The following is a 20,241-nucleotide window of genomic DNA, read 5'->3' as shown; positions in this document are numbered from 1 at the left end:
ACAGTGGAAGTTTACACGGAGGTAAACCGAGGTAGATAATCAGTGAAAAGGATTCACGCTTTCCTTTCGCTCCAGTGATAAACTCTCTTAAATAATGTCAGAAATGTCACGTTGTGCCAAATTTTTTACAATCTTTTTAAACATTCATGGTGGGTGAGATCAAAAAAACAAAACATACACACAACAAAGAGAAAATAAAAAAAGGCATTCATTGAAAGTAAAATAAATCATGTGACCCATCCCTGCCAACATTTTATACTGGAAAAGGCATTTGTCGGCTTTCTGTTCACTGTGTTGGACCTACAGAGGATGAATGTAAAAAAGGTTTCTCCCCTTGTTTTTTTACACATCTCTCTCTCACTTACATTCAGGCCTGCGGTACACTTGCAAGAGAGAATAACTGCAAAGAATAACTGAAGGATAGTTACAAGTATTAGTTTGTCATCAGCCTGCAGCCAATTCACTTAACTTAGCACAAAGACTGTAAACAGGGGTAAACAGCTAGCCTGGATGTGTCCATAGGTAACAAAATCCACCTCTAAAGCTAAACAATTTCTCTGCAAAAACTGAAGTGAAAAACTACAAATTGTCGCTTTACGAAGGCTTCCCGATGGGTAGACTCCAGAAAGCTGGTCTCAACCATAGCTAAACACAAGACCTCCTATAAAACCATAGCTTGATGTTTCCACACTTCACAACTAAGTGTTCATTTGGGATATTAAAGGTGTTGGTAGGTGGATTTTGTTATTTTTACGCACAGCCAGAGACCCTGAATCCCGCTTCTAATCCTTGTGCTAAGCTAAGCTTGTCAGGAGTATTAATAATGATACATTTGATTTCTATAGCGCTTTTCTTGAACACAAAGACGCATTTGGGAGGGAGGGTAGACAAACAAAACAAAACCAAAACCAAAAGGAAACAAAACAGAAAAGCAGTCAGGAGGAAGTTGGTTGTGAGGGGGGGGGGCTTATGGACAGAGTTGAAGAGGTGGGTTTTGAGGCGGGACTGTGGAGTGATGTTGATCGTTTCCTCTAACTCTCTAGGATGTGCTCTGCTCAGTAGTTTTTGTACTTCACTGCAGTTTGACTTTTTGCAAGTGTACGACTGCCTTCACACCCTCACACATTCTCGCACACATTCTCACACTCACACACACTCAGGCACCTGGAGGGAAAGTGCATCCTGAGAGATGTTCTTTGCTTCATGGTGACAGCAGCCATTGTCGACAGACTCCATTAACTTCAGGTCAGGCAGACTTTCCTCCACCACATCGCCTGACTCTTTTACGCTACAGTCCGAGCCTCCGCTGTCCTCCGAGCCTCCGCTGTCCTCCACGGACAGAGACGGGCGGCTGCTGCTAGCCCCAGACGAGAGGTTGGTCATCTCCGTCTCGTCATGAGAGTAACGGCCCGAGTCGCCGGTTGCGTGGCTGCCCTCGCTGCTGGAGGAGCCCTCTGAGTCCCCAGGCGACCAGCGCATTGCCTGCATGGCGTCGGGCTGATCTGGAGACAGGTTCAGCTCCTCTTCATAGGTCAGCACGGTGGAGCCGGGCTGGTAGGAGGCGGGTCTCACAATCTGCAGCACAGAGGAAGTGATGATTAGTCTGCGTGTCTGAGTGTTTATGGCTCTGTTGTAAAACTGCAACAATAGGTTTACTATGTCTATAAATCGATTCAAACAAAAATAATTGGAAATCATTTAGTCTATAGATTCATCTTAAAGTAGTCTTTCATGCAAAAATGGCATGAAATGCTGCTTTCAGCCTCTCAAATCTGGAGAGTTACTGCTTTCTCTGTTTTATGCCATATTTAACAGAACGTCTTTGGTTTTTGGACTGACCAAACAAGACTTTTCCAAAGTGGATGGACTTTTTTCACTATTATCTGACCATTTTAAACCTAACAATGAATCTAGACATTCATCTGGAGATTTATCAATAATAAAACCTCATTTGTTACAGCCTTAGTCAAATGGGAAGTAAAAAGGTCTTATATCTAAGTCCCAGGCCGACTGTTACCCAAACAAAGACAAACAATCAAATAGCAGTGTTTAGGTTTAAGCTAAGGTTTGGGTCTGATTTTTTTTTTAACCATATGCAAATTGTAATTTACAAAGCAATGAATTGTTCGTATCCATTTTGCTACAAGTTGCTGATGACAATTAACCAAGCAAGAGTCCTCTTTTTAAATCTTACCTGCAGTGCTTTACTGTCCTTTTTCGCATTACTGCTGAAGGAAAACCATTTCTCTTTCTTCTCAGTGCTTGGCTGAACAGGGCCGAGAGAATTGATAATGAGATTTGTTCCACCCTAAAAAAGGGAAAAATATATAAGTAAACTTGGTAAGTATAGTAAGTTTGAAAAAGCACAAGCCATATCCAGTACTTTACTGTAAAATGAATATGATCAAGTGATACTCTTGCAACTATATTTTATATCATCAGGTAGTATAATTAATAATATCCTTACAAACATTGTAATGTTTCCAAAAGATGTGTTAATATTTCCAAAACTGCTCTAGGCCCCCAAAAAAAGACTAAATCCAAAGCTTTTCAGTGAGCGTGTTTCATGCTGTGCTGAGTGTGAAGTACCTTGGCATCGATGAAGTGGTTTGGACTCAGCATCGGCACGCTGACATCAGCGCTCTCCGTTTGTCCCTCAGAGCCCAGCTGTCCTGCAGCTGCGGCAGATGTGCTCGCTCCTTCTCTGTACGCTTTAAATGCTGAGAATTTCCTGGAGGAAGAAAACATGATGTCAGTACAAACAGAGAATACACTGAGCATCTGCTGTTTAACAATATGTGTTCGGACAGTCCACGTACCTGTTTTTGCCTCTGCAGATGATGATGAAGGCACAGATGATGATGCAGATGAGAGCGATGCAGACTCCCACAGTGATTCCTGTCATTGACTTTTGGTCCAAGTGGTAGAAACCATCAGAAAAGGCTGTGAAAGTTAAAGGGAATATTGTCAGATTATCAATCCTTCAAATTGCAGTCAGAAAGAAACTTATAGAAAATATATAAAGGGATTCTCTCAGGTTGATGTTAATGGTACTGACCTGTGGAGTGTGTGTTGCCACGAGAGAGCCGGGGATCGTGACCCGAGGACAGATCTGCCAGGACCTTCAGCTCCACAGTCAGAGAGAACGGACCATCGCCCATGTTGTTGGAGGCAGAAACTTTCACAAAGTAAATCTGACCAGGCTTCAATTTCTCCAGCAGGGCCATGGTGATGGTTCCTGTTGGTGAGATTTAACTGGTGTTTAACTTCACATTTTGAATATATTGTTGGGGGATTTTGCTTTTTAAACTATTTACTTGTGATTATTGCTACAGACAACAGTTGGGTGTTAACTTCATTTCATGGTTATACTGAAAGGAATAGTTCAACCATTTGAAACGTGTTTATTTGCTTTCTTGACCAGAGAAAGATAAGAATATTGATGCCACTCACACATAGTGGGGGACGAAGTATTCAAATCCTCCTTACTAATATCACACTGTGAAATGTTCAGCACTGTGATGATAAGTTTTCCATTTGAAGCAAGATAACAGTTTTTGTTTTATATTTAAATGAAAAATTAGAAGAAAATTCGTTTTTTTCTGGAAAGTAAAGTTATGAAAATGTGTAATCTGAAAAGTACCTTAAACTATCAGACAAAGGTAACTGGCAAATTGCATTAAGTAAGGAGCACATTTACATTTCCCAAAATGTGTAACTATTCCTTTAATGTCTAAATGTATTTAAACAAGTTCTTTTGAAAAGAATATTGATTATTTGTTACTCCAATATGTTACTATCAAGATACGCGCAGATGCCTGTTTCAGGCTGCGGCCCCACGAGGACGAATTCGGTCGTTTGCGTTACTGTTTAGTGTCATATAGACCGTTCGGCCACACGAGGACGACCGAATATGGCACTAAACGACTGAGGAAACAACAACGGGTCCCAAGGTGGATAGAAATGCATACGCCACTCTCTGGGGGGTCAAACAGCTCCGTGTGTGCGCCCTATACGGACATTTTCAGATCACTGATAGTGATTGCGCAATAGCCCCGCCTCTCCCCACCTCTTCTGCTCACCTCCGCTTACCCCGCGCCAGTGCTGAAGTGTTTCGCCACCAACAACAACAACAATGGCGGATCGCAGAGTTGCTATCGTGCTCCGGACGCTATTGACCATGCTACAGTTGTTTGTGCAACATCTACAGCAATATTGATGAGGCAATAGCCCCGCCTCTCCCCACCTCTGCTGCTCACCCCCACGTCAAAGTAAACTGCACCCTGAATTCAGATTATTTATCTTTCTCTCGCGAGTGAAGTCTAATCTGACAGGACGGAGACACGCAGCTCTGCTCACCTGCAGCTCCTCCCTCTGCAGCAAAACACACACTTCAAGTCAGATCATCACCCTTAGCTATTTTAATTACCTCTCAAACTCCCTAAACTAGTTATAAATATGTTTATTTTTACAGTCGGCCGGGTCACTGATTACTGGATGAGCTGCTGCATGAGACAGACACTGGCGCTGTCCGAAGAGAGGGAGGAAAAAGAGAGGCTCCGTGTATTTTATCATTATATTATATAGAGTCGTTATTCATTTGTTTTAAAGCTCAATAAATAACAAAGAAGACCTTTGACCGGCACTTTTATAATTTTGTCCGGAAGATTTCAACTTTAATACACGCTGACTGGCGAAAAACTCTGCCCGGTTCCCTCGGCCCCCACCGCGGAGAATAAACAGAAGGGCAACCATGACAACCTTCTTCTTCGCTGCTTTTGTGGAGGAAGTTACAGCGCCACCTACAGGCTCCTGCATATGTACTGCAGCTTCTCCAGCGGTTGGAGCTAAACGGAGCGGTCTCGTGTGGGCAGACACTATCCGGATAATTATTGCATGTGGACGGAAGCCGTTTGCGATTGCGTTTGCGTTAATCCTATGCGTTTAGCCGTTTTCGTCCTCGTGGGGCCGCAGCCTCAGTGAGTGGAGAACAACAGGACTTTGTGCTGTAGAGAAAGACAAACACAAAAACAATCCTGATGGCTGAGAGGTGCTATGTGAGAGAAGAGCAGGGGGTCAGGGCTATACACATTCCCTTATCCAGCACCACCAGGGTCCCATCAGAGGCCGCGGGGGGGTGGGGGTTCAGTTTGAGGTGATGGGGGGGCTTTGTGAACGGCTTCACTTTTGACCCCTTCACTAGAGGGGAATTGTGTGTGTCTTTTTTTTTGTTTCCTGAGGTCATCTGCCTTGAGACACCTAAACAGCCTCACACATCAGACCCACCAACATCTTTATGGTGCCTGTGACTGAGTGGATTGGTTGCTTTACAAAGAGTTCTCACTTTGCTTTTTGGTTGGCGCAAACATGGGGAATGTATCGTTTCATTTTGTATTCGGTTAGGTTTTTTTTGGTGAAACTTTTCACATTAAATTTATTTTCTTAATCTTATAAAACATGCATCCCATTTCTATTCATTTAATACATTTATGTTTGACACAATTTCAACTGATTTGACAAACTGTACTGGAACTGAAAAGTGTCAATAAGAAGATAAATCAAAGTCTTTGTAGTAATCGTATTAAACCTACAAACTGGTCTTTTATCAGTAAGACAAAAGCATTGAGCGTAACCTGTCCTGGCAAAGACTGGAGGATAAAATGAGTTACTGATTTCCAATGGATTATTTGTGCGGGACAGGAGGAAGTCTTTGTGGTTCCCCCTTCCCCTGCAAACATGTATAACGTCTTTCTCTCCACATCTATCACCACACTCATCCGTACCTTCTCTCTGCAGCACTTGCCATTCCCCAGCTAACCAGGCGTTTCTTGAGGCGTACAGGATGGTGTAATGTGTCACAGCTACATTCGGTTCATCTGGGTTTTTCCATGAAACCAGCGCCGTGTCCTCTTCTATCAGAGTCACTTTCACGTTGGAAGGAGGCAGAGTTGGAGCTGTGTGGGTGTAAGGAGCAAGGTCACATAACAATACCATGCAGCAGCAGCAGTAACAAACTCCTAGCTATAATAAATAGGATTGAAATGTTTGATCATGTTGTGCACACCGTCAGGTAAAGTGCTCTGATAGACCACAGGGCTCCAGGGGCTGGACAGCTGGTCAATGTGGAGGCGGATGGCAAATTCATACTTGGTGTTGGGCTCCAGATCTCTCACCAGGAGGTTCTGCTCATTCCTGCAGGAAAAAGAAAATCAGAGACTTTTAACACTTAACACTAATTGATCTATTATTACTTTATAAACATTTTAACTGTTTAAATGTGAGTTTAAATGACACTGTTAAACATGTATTACTTTCTGTTTACTAAAAACCCCAGTGGAAACCAGGAATATAGCATGTATTTGACCCATAGGAAACATCTTCAAGCCACTTCTCTAAAATGTAAAACCTGATATGATATAATGCACAATGTTGTGTTGTTATAGCCATTGGATCAAGCATTGTGGATTTAATGGGTTTCATTGGCGATGCTTAAGTCCTACAGGGTCTAACAAACAAATAATAACACAAACAAAATGATGACTTTCCCAGCTATGTATATTTTATTATATAGTAAGCCACAATGATCTACATAATTATGTAATCAGTTTTTACTTTTGAAATAGTCTGATAATAAAGGGTCTTGTCCAGCAGATGGTGGTATGGAGCTGTGCGGACTGTGGGAAAAGACACCACTGAGAGTTGACCAAAACACTCTCCCCAACAAGTGTGAAAAAAATGTATGTTGTTAAGTTTTAAGTGGTTTAAGTGTTTCTGATATGGCACAGCTGAGGTTGTGGTAGGACAACTTATTGATAATGAGGTGTTAAGATAAGAGCAGAACTGCAGCGTGAGACTAAGTCATCTCATCATACATTAAGATAGACCAAACACACAGTAACATGTGTTTTAAATCAGTATTCACTATCAATGAAACACTCTAAACAGAGAGCATTGTCCCTTTGAATGTGCTTGTCCCAAACTGTACTAATTATTTAAAAGTTCAACACAATGATAAAAAAGCTGCCTGTGCTGTTAGTCAATTCTTACGTCTGCAGGTAGAGCACCAGCGAGGCATTCTGCAGGCCTACTGGGTTGCAGCGCACGGTGTAGTTGATGGTTTGGCTGGAGGTGAAGGCTGGTCGACGCCAGCGCAGAAACACCGAGCTGGAGCTGTTGCTCTTGATGTAGACGTTGTGTGGAGGAGGTGGAGGAGGCACCAGGCGATCTCTGACAGCTACGAGATACATTGAGGGTAAAGTTATTTACTGTTGCAATACAAGAGACACCAACATGCTCCTATAACGGTGAACAAGGGCCATTGTAGGTACAAAATAAATAAATGACATAGAGGGAGTAAGTATTCAGGAAATGTCCAACATTTCAGTTGTTATTTATTATCTGAGATACATTTTGAGGAAGATTTAGTTTTTATCTCTTGCAAATGTATGACATTAAAGTCTGAGACATAACCTCATTGTTGTCTTTTGTTGTTATGGTTCAAACACTTCAACCGTAGAGAATAATATTTACGTTTTATTCTCATATAATATATGACCTATATCTTAGGAAATTAAGTTTTTCATAAGAATATTACCACCCATCGCTCCATATTTAAAAATGTTTTACAGTACAACGGTCCTTATATGCAATCTAATGTTATTGTCACACTTTTGCGACTTACAGACGCATCCAGTGGTGCTGACAGTCTGGTCAGCCTGGTAGCCTTCTCCAACAAAATTATAAGCCAGAAGCTTCACATGGTATTTCTTCCTTGGGTCTATATTGAGAAAAAGAAAGAAACAAAAATGTCTTAATAATCATAACAACCACAGAGAATGTAAAGTGTAGCTGTAAAATACATCAGTCAATATGCAGTCTTAGATCTGGACTTCAGGAAACATCTATTGAGATTTATTCTCAAAAACACTTTTTCACCATGGACCACAACACCATGGCAGATGACAGCGTGATCCGTCCAGCTAACAGGAAGCAGGGGGATACATGAAAGAGGCCTGGGCCGTGTGGGTGTGGGGTCAGTGAGGGTTTCTGTCCTAATGGTGTGGTGGGAACCAGAGGTGAGGGCAGTGTGACAGATGCTCTGTGACGTGAGTCCTTTGGTCAGTTTCTGCAGTGCTCAGGGCAGCAGAACAGAAGAGCTCCACTATCCATCACCCTGTCACCCCCAAGTCTTTTGATAAAATCAGAAAAGCCCCTTCTCGGCCCCAGTCAGGCCGGCTGGTCAGTGGTCAGTGGCCACTCCTACTCAGGTCCAGAATCTGGGCGTCACATCGACGGACAAAATCCCCTGGGAAGGGCTTTGCTGACGGTCAACAACAGTTTCAGGCCTCGTGACCCTGAAGAGCCTCGATGAACAAAAGCCATCCGACCAAATGTCCCTCTTACCCCTAAAAGAATAATTAGCAGGGTCTAATTTGAATATTTGCATGTGATATTTATATTGTGAGCCATATATGTAAAATAAAAGCACAGTGAACCCTTGCCTCTTTAATGAATGTTTCTCAAATGTTTGGTCACAGTTTGTTTGGAAGTTGTGTATGTTTTAAACAAAAATGCTATTTATGCTAAAAAAATAGAGCATTTTCCGACCTGAAGTCTTCGATGTTTGTTAGGAAGTTTTAAATAGGTAACAGTGGGACCACCTGGCATTCTCGTCATTGTGATTTTTTATGTATGTTTTTGTTCAGAAGAAGTTAAAACTACTTTAATGTTGTGTTCTTACTTGTACTTGTGTATTAACTTAACCCATAAATATATATTAACTCCAATATGACCATGAGCGTTTTGCTGGACACTTTAATGACCTGGCTTCTATTACTCTTATAAAAGTTCGGTCGATCACTAAAACAAACTTCTATTTCTTTATAAAACATTTAGAGGCTCTTGAGAAGAGTCCCACAGGACCACAGGAGATGAATGTGAGTCCATGGAGGTAAGAGAAGTTTAGGAGGGGTGGAGTGGTGCACCCCCATGCTGCCCTGAGGAGCTTCACTAGAGCCAGACCAGGGCCAGCAGGTCAGGCCGAGATTAAACTCTGAAAGAATCTGAGGTCACGGGTGTGCAATATGAGAGGAGCCTCCTTTTTTCTTCCTCCTGAAAACTATTTGGCTATATTCAATGACAATTAGGAGTCAAATGTAAATATGAACACTTAAATCACCAATCATGAAATCCATATTGAATTTCTGGAAGAGTTACATAATACCAAGACTGGTTTGAACTGAACATCTTTCCTGTTGATTACTTTTTCTTATTGCAAGAGATAAACACAACCAGGAGGCTTTTTGTCCACCTTGTTATCCGCCCTGTTTGTGATGCCTCAGTGTCCACCACCTCTAAAGAGAAGCATGCACACAGTATGCACCTCTACCCAGCCCCACAGTACAATGGGCCTGCCGTAATTATGCGAGAGAGTAGCTCTGCGAGGGGGGAAGCTGACATCTGGGCCACGACCTTTGACATGGAATCTGGGCAAGCTAAATCCTGCAAAAGGAGGGGGGACAGGGCTCTCTCTGAGGGGGGAGGGTCAAGCAGAGGAAGTGAGTGGAAAAACAGGGGAACACCTAGAGTCAAAATAAAATGCCACTTGATAGGTGATGACACAGAGTCCTGATAAGAGAAAACTCAGAGGACAGGTTTGGCGTTCACTCGCAATGGACCTGACACCTGAAGCTCATAACATAAACGTTATGTGAATATCCTCTCTACCACAGATAGCTAAATAGTTGTCATTAATAATCAAACAAACCGTGCTTTTCTGAAAAAATCCTGATATTAAGGCAGCAACTAACGCTTATTTGGCAAACCATTTGTTTTTCAAATGTCTAAAGTTCACCACTAATTATTTAATTCAAATATTTAGAATTTTCCAAACTAAATAACATTTAGTTTACACAGTCATAAAACACAAAAAGGAAGAAAACTATCACATTTTGAAACATGAAGATAGCCATGTTTGGCATTATTGCTGGATAAAAATAAACTAAAATGATAACTTCGCAATCAAAATAAAACATTTAAATTCATCTTCTTATTGTTTCTACCTCTCTACCTTGTAAAGCAGTGAATCCGTATTACAAAATAAACATTTTATTCTTAGAGTGCGGCGTTCTGCTCGAGTTGCCATTCCTTGAGAGAAGAAATGTTTCCGACCTTCCCACTGGGATAAATCTCACATGGCCTCACTCCCATAAATTATGCTGTTTGTATTAAAGGGCATATTTTTAGCCATTTGTGGTCACCCCCCTTTTTTTACAGCCAAAATGCAGATCCTGTTGGCCCCTGAGGTTTTTGTTCTGCCCTGCGAAAGGCCCCCCAGGCCAGGCCTGAACAGGGGCCATAAATGTCAACTCCTGCATGAACCCTCACACCAGCATCTATCATCTCCCTCTCTGTCCTCCCCTTCTCTCTTTTGCCCTTACTCACACAAATCAACTACTGACACACACAAGTTAAGCACAAAATGACCTTTTAAAATGACGGTCAGCATCGAAATCTAGTTATCACACGAAGCACGCTTTGCCTTGTGTCTAATAAAAGGAATGGACAAGAAGATGGCCTGCAGCTAAGAGATAAATCTACAGTTGTGCACACAGCGCGGCCTGGTGCCAACAGGTATGAGAGGTATTTAAGCCTCGACTACAAGCCGTCTAGATATTCTTCTCTTGAGCCAAGCAGAGGCTACACACGCGAGGAAAGGTCACATCACCATGTCATTTATACCCAACTGGAGCCTCTCAAACACATTCCTGTCTCTCAGGGTGTGCTTTCAATCATCTGCATTGGTCATAAGTGATAATTTACAGCCAGCTCGAAGCATGCTCTTCTGCGGCTGTACACACAGCTCAGTCTGCAGTTGTTTCTGTCTTTGTCAAATCTCCACTGCATTCACACATGCTCTGAAACATAATCACCTTAAACAGAAAGTCACCGCTGACAGCTCGGAAATCAATGTTATTGGCAAAAGAAGGCATGTCCACTGCTGGAATATTGGAAATGTCATTTACAGTACAAGCAGATTTAATTTGCAAAGCAATCACTTGCTGAGAAAGCTCTACGGTCAGCATTTTGTTGTCTCAAGGACACAACATATGGACTCTTTGTTTGAGCATCTGTAGCTTCAAATCTTAATTCCTGGTCATTAATGTAGTTTCCCTTTAGACCATGCTCTTTACATCCAGGTCAGGTGTTACTTTGTGATTAAATATCTACATTTCTAGATGATCAGAGACAATAACATTATGCATTCATTTTTAAGTAGTACAATTATTGTTGAAGTACTATGTTTAAAACTTGTGATACTAAATATCTAGGGGTGCACCAACTCATCACCTGACTACCTTTAAGACTATATAACGTTTGATGACAAGAAATTACATACTCTACCTCTTGTACATGAGAAGTGAAACTCATAAATAATCAAATGTACCCTGGATTAAATGCTTACACTCGCTACATTTGCATGATTCCTAACACAGTGGTTTTGCTTCTACAGCCTTCACTTTGTCTTGTAGGACCAGCAGCTTAGGGTGGCTAATGTTCGCGAATGTTAACACACTTTAGAAACAGTAAATGTTGCTTTAAAACTTAAATGACTGAGTATTCTCTATTTGTGCTACTGTCAGAGTAGCGTGGACTTATATGCATCTTCTTGTATTTCATTAGTTTATTAATTGCTTAAATGTTTTTGATCAATTTAAAAACAGCCTATTGCATGTATTATGCTGCAGCTTGGAGCAATATTAAACATATGAAAAAGTGATGTCTTTAAGAAGGAAGAAGTCATTTGTAAAAGTGTTAAAGCCATTTAGTCGGGTTCCTCACAGCTCTGCGGGGTTGACTGATGAAGGATGTGTTGCCACACAGGAGGTCACATGCTTGTGCACAGTCCTACAACTAATTCATGAGAAAGAAATCTCAGAACGGCAAGATAGTGAGCTCACAAGACGTGCTCATTGTTAGGCCTACAGCTCGATCAGTGAGAGGCTGCATTTCCTTTAGGTCTTAGCTAATAAACTATCTTTGTGGCTCTCAAAGTCAAACACAATGAGAGTCTTTGATGTCACTGCTCCTCCAGCAACGCAGCTCAAAGCAGTCATAAAACACATAATAAATCTGCCTCCACTAAACAGCTTTCCTCTCTTCAACACAGCTGCCCTGCAAAGCTCCTTTATCGAAGAGGAACAAAAAGATGATTCTTTTTATTCAGCTGAAGCTCTATTTTTGGTATTGCTAATTTATTTGTGGCTTCATATTTATCAGCAGCTTCCTCCAAGCACTTTGAAACATTCAGAGCAGTAGGATGATAAAGAGTAGGGGAACTTTTAAGAGCATCATATCTTTCCCGAATATACACGTCAATAAAACAGTTATGACAATAATATAAAATATAATTACATTTAATAAGCAAAACACAATCAAACAGTCAGTTTTTTCTTTCTGAAAATGATCCATTATCAAACCTGCATCCCAGGTGTTTATATTTAGCTAAGTAAGTTAAGTAGTTATTCTGATTGTATCAGTATTAGTGTTCATTATTCATTAATATCCTTATCATTAGTAGAAGCAACAGGAGTAGAGGTTCATTGTGGGTGTATTTATCATTTTGGTGTTTAACCCATAACATGAAATATCTAACTAACTAAATGCCTGCAGCGGTTAGAGTTAACACCTAAAGTCATTTTTAGTGCCTCCTCATCTTTCTTTCTTTCTGATCCCGTTCTGGCACAAGCTTCCTGATTTACAAGTCAGCTGCTGACCACCTGGTTGACCCCTCTCGCCACAGATGGTGAGTTGTCCACTGCGTTGGCCTGAGCCCCCTCTCCTCTCTCAAACAAAAAAATCCAAAATGAATCTGACCTAAAGGCCAAAAGAGCTGTGATATGTCCAGAACACCATCCAGCAGCTGCTGAAAAGGCACACACACTAAAGTCCGGCACAGAGGTCGGGAGGTCATGGAAGTGGGATGTGATGCCGTTCTGTTTCACGGATCTCCTCGACAACACTTTGGCCAATTAATCACTTATATGCTTAGCCGTCGTCAATAGATGCCACTGCTGCTTGTTAAACCACGCAAACCGATTTAACCGGGTTAAACAAGTACTTTCTTTTTTGTCTCCCAATTATGGAGATATATTCCCTTCTTTTCTCTGTTTTACATAATTTTAAGTGTAATATATTTGGTTTTTGCAGTGACAAAACAACAACATTTAAAGACATTATGGTGGACACTATTCAGGTATTTATAAACTAATTGGCGGCTTGATTGAAAATGGAAAGCATTGTGAGTTTCAGCATGGATACCAGGTACCACAGTGGCAGCAGGTAACTCAAATGATCTGACCCAAAAACTCACCAAGGCCTCCGATGGTGTAAGTATTATCCAAGGCGCGAAGCTGAAGCGGCGCCCTCTCTGACTGGCTCTCCTCGTGGTAGAAGAGCCTATAGCCTTGAACACTAGCCGAGTTCCTGGGAGACAGCTGCCATCGCGCCAAGATAGTGGTGCAGTTTAAAGGCTCTAAATGCAGCTCAGGAGCCATGGGAACTAAAGACAAGATAAAGAAAAAACATTTAGATTTAGATATTGTGTGATGGATAACAGTCCTACAAAAAAACAAACAAGGAACAGTCATTGATCCAGAAACAGATGTGATTCATAAACATCGTTCTGATAGGTGCATCTTATCGCTGAAGCTTTTCAGAAAACAGGAACTTGTTCCTGGACAACTGGAATCTCTTCACAGAGTTGTTTCCAGTGTTTTTGTGAGGCACATGGGAGTTTTATTTGAAAAGTGAAACTACCATCTGATGCTGTACCAGCTGTTTCACACTCAAAACAGACCGGAGTCAACCCAACGAGCTGTCAGGGGACTCATTTCACACGTTTTTATTTTAGGAATGAGGGGAATGGAGTTTACCAATATAAGTCTTTGGGACTTGAAACAGAGAGAGAAAGAGAAGGGCAGGAAAAACAAATCCTCCCGTCCCCCACCTAAAAGCTTCAGATGTGGCTCTAACAACCATATACTGTGTCCCACCCAGAGATCTGAGTCGCTCCTTTTATGACCATGACTGAAACCCCTCCAATGCTACTGACAGTGCAGGGCAAAGGTCACAGAGTAACAAACGCAAGGCCTTAACAAGATTATTAGAGCACGTTTTTATCTTGATTTGGTCTTCAGGTTTAAAAAGGAACCCTCCATCCCAAAATCAGAAATATCGATTTTTCCTCTTATCTGTTGTGCCGGTTATCAGTCTACATAGTTTTAATGAGAGTTGCTATTTTCTTTCAACTAAACAACGCCGAAATGAGCACCAACCGTTTTTCATGAAAAGGTGACAACAATGTATGTGGATTATCTTAAGTAACTACGTTATGATTTCACCAAAACGCGGATGCCATCTTGTTCCATTATATAGAAAATAATCTCTTTGTCGATATCTCTAACACTCGGAATGTCACATCAAGAATAATGATTGATAAATAGCATTTCGGGTAAGAGAAAGAACATGTCCCTCTGATTTTGGGCCGAACTGTGCCTTTAAGCGGAAGATAAATGTTTAGTGATCATTAACAATGATGCTAAACTTTCAGTCTGCATGTTTGAAAAACAGTTCCCTCATCTTTAATACACCATGAAGGCTGTATGGCAGACATGTGTTACCTCGAGCACTCGATAGCTTCGGAGTGCGGTGAGACGTCCAGGCGGACTGCTCCCCCCACCCGATGCTGGTGGCAGCAACGATTCGCAGCAGGTAGATGGTGTCGGGCTGCAGGATCTCCAGGAGGTGCTGCGTCTTCTCTCCAGGTAGCTCCAGCTGTGACACCGTGCTCTCAGCACTGGTGCGGTAGGACAAACGGTAGGCGGAGACTCGGCCCCGACTCAGCTTGTCTGGAAGCGGCTGCCAAGACACCTGGATGTCCATGGGACTGCGGCTGGTGAGGCTGAGCTCAGGAGCACGGAGGGGAACTGTGGAGCGAAAAGACAGGGACGTTAGGACCAAAGAAAACTGAAGTCCTCCCTTCTATTCCCCATGTTGTCAATAGCTGTTTCTTCTGAAGGGTTTTCATGGCTAGGAAAAGGAATTGTTATAACCATATACATTCAGAGGCCTCCCCAAGATATACAGTGAGCCCTGAGACAATATAATTATGTGCACCAATACAAATGATGTGTCTTATTCAATTTCTTGCAAATCAATGCAGGGCTGTTTCATGGCATTATTCCAATCAGTGGTCCAGAAATTAACCGGTTTCCTATATATAGCGTTATAAAATAACCAACACAGTATTTTATACATATAGCTCACCCTTATTCAAACTAACTCTAAAACTGCAAGACAGAGTTACTCATGGTGGCTACAGTTGGTAATCACATTTCAGAATATGATGCAAGATCATTTTAAGTCATATTTTCATGGGGTTACAAAGGGTCTTGTATGTAAAAAAAGAAATGTTTTACCCTGATTATAACTTGATTTAATCGTCTAACAAGAGCACCTATTTAGGCTGACCTCCAGCTTGCCCTGCCTGCTATGTAAAATCATGTCATAACTTCAGTCTTGTAGAACAGACACAGGGCAGCCTTTGACCCACAGGTCATGAACAAATGAGGTTTTCATGGAATTCAAAATCACTCACAAGGCATTAGATGTATGCATTGGAGCTTGTGTAAGTAGGCACACACACATACATGTACACACACTGTTCAAATAATGAGTTTATCTCTACATCAATAAGCAAGCTCATTTACAGCACCTACAATATGTTATAAACAAACATGCTCTGAGCTCCCAATGGAATAACATGGTCTCTGTAGATCGATAATGGCCGTTTGTCCTCTATCTGCCCACCTCACTCTCTATACATGTCTTACTTCTGATCGGTATTCTAGTGTTTGTGACCTTCACTGAGTGTATGCCTCACCGTCCTCGAGTGTGTGCTGGAACACGTTGTCCGACATGCGGCTGGCTCCCATGGGCATGTAGGCCACCACGTAGAAAGTGTAGTTGCGAGCCGGCTCCAGGTCATCAATAATGTAGTGAGTTGTATCGTTTCCAATCACAACTTGATATTCCTCGTTGTTTAGTCCTGGACAAATTATAACATCGTTAAAGCAGACTTATATAAACACAATCAATAGTGCTTCTGATGAGAACTGCTGTTGTTGGTACGGAACAAAATCATAATCATGCAATTACAAAGTATCTTATATCAACAGTCATCACTTCCTGGAGCAGTTTTTGAACATTAATTTCCATGTTTACTTGTAGCAGTTTTTATAAATGACCTATTGTGGAATATGTATTTAATTAAAGCAGATTAGAAAATTCACACAAAGATGTATTTTCTTCCCAAGGTAAAAAAAGACATGGTCTGATTTCTGACTTTGTAAACAAGGTACTTGCGCAAAAAAAGAAATGTCTCCGTATTCTGAATGCCCCACTAAGCCTCTCAGAAAAGTGTAACAAAGTCTGCCTTCCTGTCCAATTCACTCCCTCTAACGGTCCTCACAGAATACACACTTTTAGACACTTCATCACACGGACTAATTAGTTCCTCCTTTCATAAGAGCCTCCATTTACGGCTGGGTTTTCTCTGTCACCTCAGGTGCAGAGCGTACTGTCAGATACTCTGTCAATCTCAACGAACAGCCATTCTTTGTGACCGGGACCAAGAAGATTGTGTCACGAAATCTAAATCAAGGGCAGAAAAACTCTGGACGGATGCCAGTAATTCAAGAATAAAATGGAGGGAATTTGTTCAACTTGTTCTTTTTATGTTGACCTCATTATCCCCAACAGAATCCGGCAGGTGTTCTTTTCTGTACATTTCACCAACCCAATGGAAGTGAGGGCCATTATAATTAAGTGTAGTGCTTGAATGAGCAAGCTGATTTTTTTTTCTCAAATGTTGTATTGTTTGAATGTGACTCTTGTTGTCCACAGCAAGGGTTCCCAGGAAGGCTGAAAGGCTTAAAGGCTTTTCTGCTTCCACAATACAACCCTTGTGCTTTAATGAATAGTTGTGTGTGCATCCTGCATTTTAGCAGCCAAAAGGAAGGGACCCTGCATCTTGAAACTCCACAGGGCGACAGTCCATAAAGGAATGTTCCTGTTTCTCAAGAAAAGCAGTTGTTCGGCTTTATTCTAGAAAAATAATTTCCTTTTTCTTTCTTTTACCTCATCCCACCAACATGGTGTTAATAAAAACCGAAAGGTCCCACAATATATTTTCTAGACAGGAAGTGGCAGAATTTAACTTCCTAACTGTTTTTCTCTCAGGATTTAAACTGGAGATGTTCTGCATTTACACATTTAGTGCTAAAAGAAAATACTGTACAAAAGAGATAATATCCCTATGTGACAAAAAAGACATTGCAAATCTAATTCCTGTTGTCTCTTGTTTGTTTGCACACCACTCACCTTCAGCCTTCATGTAGTGCACTGAGTAAGCAATAACTTTATCTGCGTTGAACTCAGGCCTGTCCCACGCCAGAAGGATCGCGGAGCTCGACACGGTGTCAGCTCGGATATTCCTGGGAGCACTGGGCCGATCTTCAGACATCACCACGATGAGCCTGGCCATGGAGAGGACCGACCCCTGCTCGTTCTCTGCCTGGCACTGATAGATGGCATCGTCCTCAGGGATGATCTGGTTGATGACCAGTTTGCTATGAGACACAGACACCCACAGATTAAGATTATGCACACATGGTCATATCCTGAGGCTTGTTTAACAGTGTGTTATCATTCTATAATTACCTTTAACAAGCACTGACAGTTGAAGAACTATAACATGTTAAATCCTTTTTCCCTAATGTAAATTATTCAGTTTCCTTTCTACTGTAAGGAAAGTAGTGCATTATTTATATACATTGTTTTAAACTGAACAACAAAGACTGTTAAATGAGCATTTTATGGTACAATAAAATTAGTCTGGTTTCCTGTTTTCATTATCTCTGTAAATACAGACGCACACATTTTTAAATATGAATGGGTGTTCTCTTAAATGGAAGGAGGAATCACCTGTTGTACATCTTGAATCGACCATTAGAGTGAACTTTCTCTCCGTTCTTGAACCAAGTGATTTGAGGCGTTGGAACTCCTTCAGCTTGACACACGAAGCGGGCGGTGCCGGCTCGTGGACGGGTCAGGCTCTCCGGCCACTCAACCAAGGAAGGGAGTGCTTTAGAAAAAGAACATTAATGAAAATATATTTAACATTTTAACTCCACATTTTCAATCAAAAAACATACACAGCCAAACTGCGGTATGTCTTTACCTAACACGGTGATGTTGGCTGAAGAGACTGTGAAGTTTCGCGTGCCAGGAGTGGTGGCTCTGCACATATAGACGCCTCCATGCTGGGGCTTGATGTCGGTGATGATGAGGTTGCCATTTCCCAACACTTTAGTGCTGTAAACGTCAATAGACTTGCTGTCCGCTCGGCTCCAGGAGAGGATGGGTCTGGGATTGCCTGTGGCCATGCACTCCAGGATGGCATTCTGGTGCAACGACACTGAAATGTTCTGTGGCCCGACGATAATGCGCGGCCTCTGGGGAAGCGGGGGCCTGGGGGCTGCGAGGGGGAGGAGGAAGAACAGGTTTAGTGAATGTGATCTGATGGGATTGGCATCACAGATTCAAGTGGAAATGCTCTCTCTGTGCTGACACTTTAGTTAGTAAATAAGCCTTTCAACGAACTGTTGACCACAACTGCGAGAGAGGCAAACACTGTTACCTTACTGTGATTTTGAAGTATGAGTTCATATCTGCTCAATTTAAACTTTGTTTATTATTATTTGTAGACTTTATTTTATTACAAGGACTGTGCATGAAAAAAATCAAAAAAGAGAAGAATATTAATGAATTTCCATCTGCAGTCCCTGAACACTAAAACACCAACATCTTCTTGACAAGGATCTTTCCTGTTTTTCTCAGTTTTATATCATATTCAACTGAAAACAAATGTTTTGGGGTGACAATACAATACTTTTAAAAACATTACTTTGGGATGGACATTTTTCACAATTTCCTGACATCTTAAAGACATTAATGTAGACCAGCTGACAGACCTGGGGTGACAGTGAGGGAGGCCTCTATGCTTCGGCGGCGGCTGGCGATGTTGGTGGTGATACACCGATAGTTTCCAGCATCTTTCCGCTGCACCCCGTGGATCTGAAGCACACCACTGGGCAGGACGGTGATTCTGGATACGATACAGCATGGAGAAATGACACATCAAACATTCATAAAAACTCATAATGGTCACAGATTATGTTTCATGTAAATAAAACTCGGCTGTCCAGTAAAACAGTACACCATGACGTATGAAACTGAAAACAGTGCTTACCGCTCTGTGGCAAGGGGTAACGAGACCCGATTGAACTCCCAAGTGATGATGCAAGGAGGGTGGGCACTGATTTTGCAGGCAAACCTGGCGACTGAGCCTTCAGTCACCGCGATGGACGTCGGCTGGATTGTAAACGCTGAGATACCTGCAGAAGAACAAAGAGACGACTTTAATGTTTTTTCCTTCATCTTATAACGTCAGAATGAGATGGCACTGTCTTTCAGTGTGAGGGAAGTAGCGCAGCTTCCTTTATCAAATTCTCCTCAGCTCTTGAACATTTACTTTATCGCAATAAAAAGTGGCCTGGTTTCTACAAAGACACAAAACTCTTGCACAGTCCAATTCCTCCGTGCAACCAAGAGAGTTTTCATGTTTTTATCTTTTAGCCTACATGGAAGCTTTCCTAGAAAAGGTCAAAGCAAACTATTTTCCCTTAAGGTGTTGCATTTCACTCCATGCGTTTCCCACAAATCATGTTTGACATAAAACTGAAGCACATAACAAATCATCCAAGACCTAGAACATCCAAGAACATCAGTCAAAAGCCCTGCACAACTTCCCACAATGTTAAGGTTACAGAAACATTCATCAAAGTGTCATCAAGGACAGATTATATTATCCCTATTAATATTTGTATAGCCTACAATTAAACGGTAATATAGTGCTTGTGACCCGCTCTCCAAGATCAACTCAAAGGATGATCAACTTACTCTTTATTTCTGATTGAACTCTCCTTGTTTACAAACATATTGGTGTGCTTCAGACATCCATCCATCTCAGTCCGATCCACTGGATGTCAGAAAACAGAGAGACGATGACCTAAAGCTACAGACCTGCTGAGGAAGGTGATGACTGGAGTGGAACAGCTA

The 20,241-nt window shown here is 41.7% G+C and overlaps 1 protein-coding gene across 1 annotated transcript in view; it reads right to left on the bottom strand.

Annotated features, from left to right (window-relative positions):
* Nucleotides 1-1,146: 1,146 nt before the first annotated feature.
* The window catches only part of prtga (protogenin homolog a (Gallus gallus)), a 28,688-nt gene continuing 9,593 nt past the window's right edge, over nt 1,147-20,241 (bottom strand). The window contains exons 3-19 of the mRNA XM_034079023.2: nt 19,373-19,517; nt 19,095-19,228; nt 18,302-18,598; nt 18,046-18,205; nt 17,443-17,690; nt 15,944-16,108; nt 14,682-14,987; nt 13,373-13,561; nt 7,682-7,777; nt 7,048-7,234; nt 6,065-6,192; nt 5,784-5,954; nt 3,059-3,238; nt 2,820-2,943; nt 2,590-2,731; nt 2,195-2,308; nt 1,147-1,575 (exon numbers count right to left, since the gene is read on the bottom strand). Coding sequence (XP_033934914.1) covers nt 1,147-1,575; nt 2,195-2,308; nt 2,590-2,731; nt 2,820-2,943; nt 3,059-3,238; nt 5,784-5,954; nt 6,065-6,192; nt 7,048-7,234; nt 7,682-7,777; nt 13,373-13,561; nt 14,682-14,987; nt 15,944-16,108; nt 17,443-17,690; nt 18,046-18,205; nt 18,302-18,598; nt 19,095-19,228; nt 19,373-19,517 — 3,215 coding nt within the window. The remainder of the gene's footprint in view (nt 1,576-2,194; nt 2,309-2,589; nt 2,732-2,819; nt 2,944-3,058; nt 3,239-5,783; nt 5,955-6,064; nt 6,193-7,047; nt 7,235-7,681; nt 7,778-13,372; nt 13,562-14,681; nt 14,988-15,943; nt 16,109-17,442; nt 17,691-18,045; nt 18,206-18,301; nt 18,599-19,094; nt 19,229-19,372; nt 19,518-20,241) is intronic.

Source organism: Pseudochaenichthys georgianus, chromosome 3, assembly GCF_902827115.2.
Source record: "Pseudochaenichthys georgianus chromosome 3, fPseGeo1.2, whole genome shotgun sequence".
Taxonomy (NCBI): domain Eukaryota; kingdom Metazoa; phylum Chordata; class Actinopteri; order Perciformes; family Channichthyidae; genus Pseudochaenichthys; species Pseudochaenichthys georgianus.
Note: the sequence above shows the minus strand (reverse complement) of the source record. Positions and strands in the feature narration are given on the sequence as shown.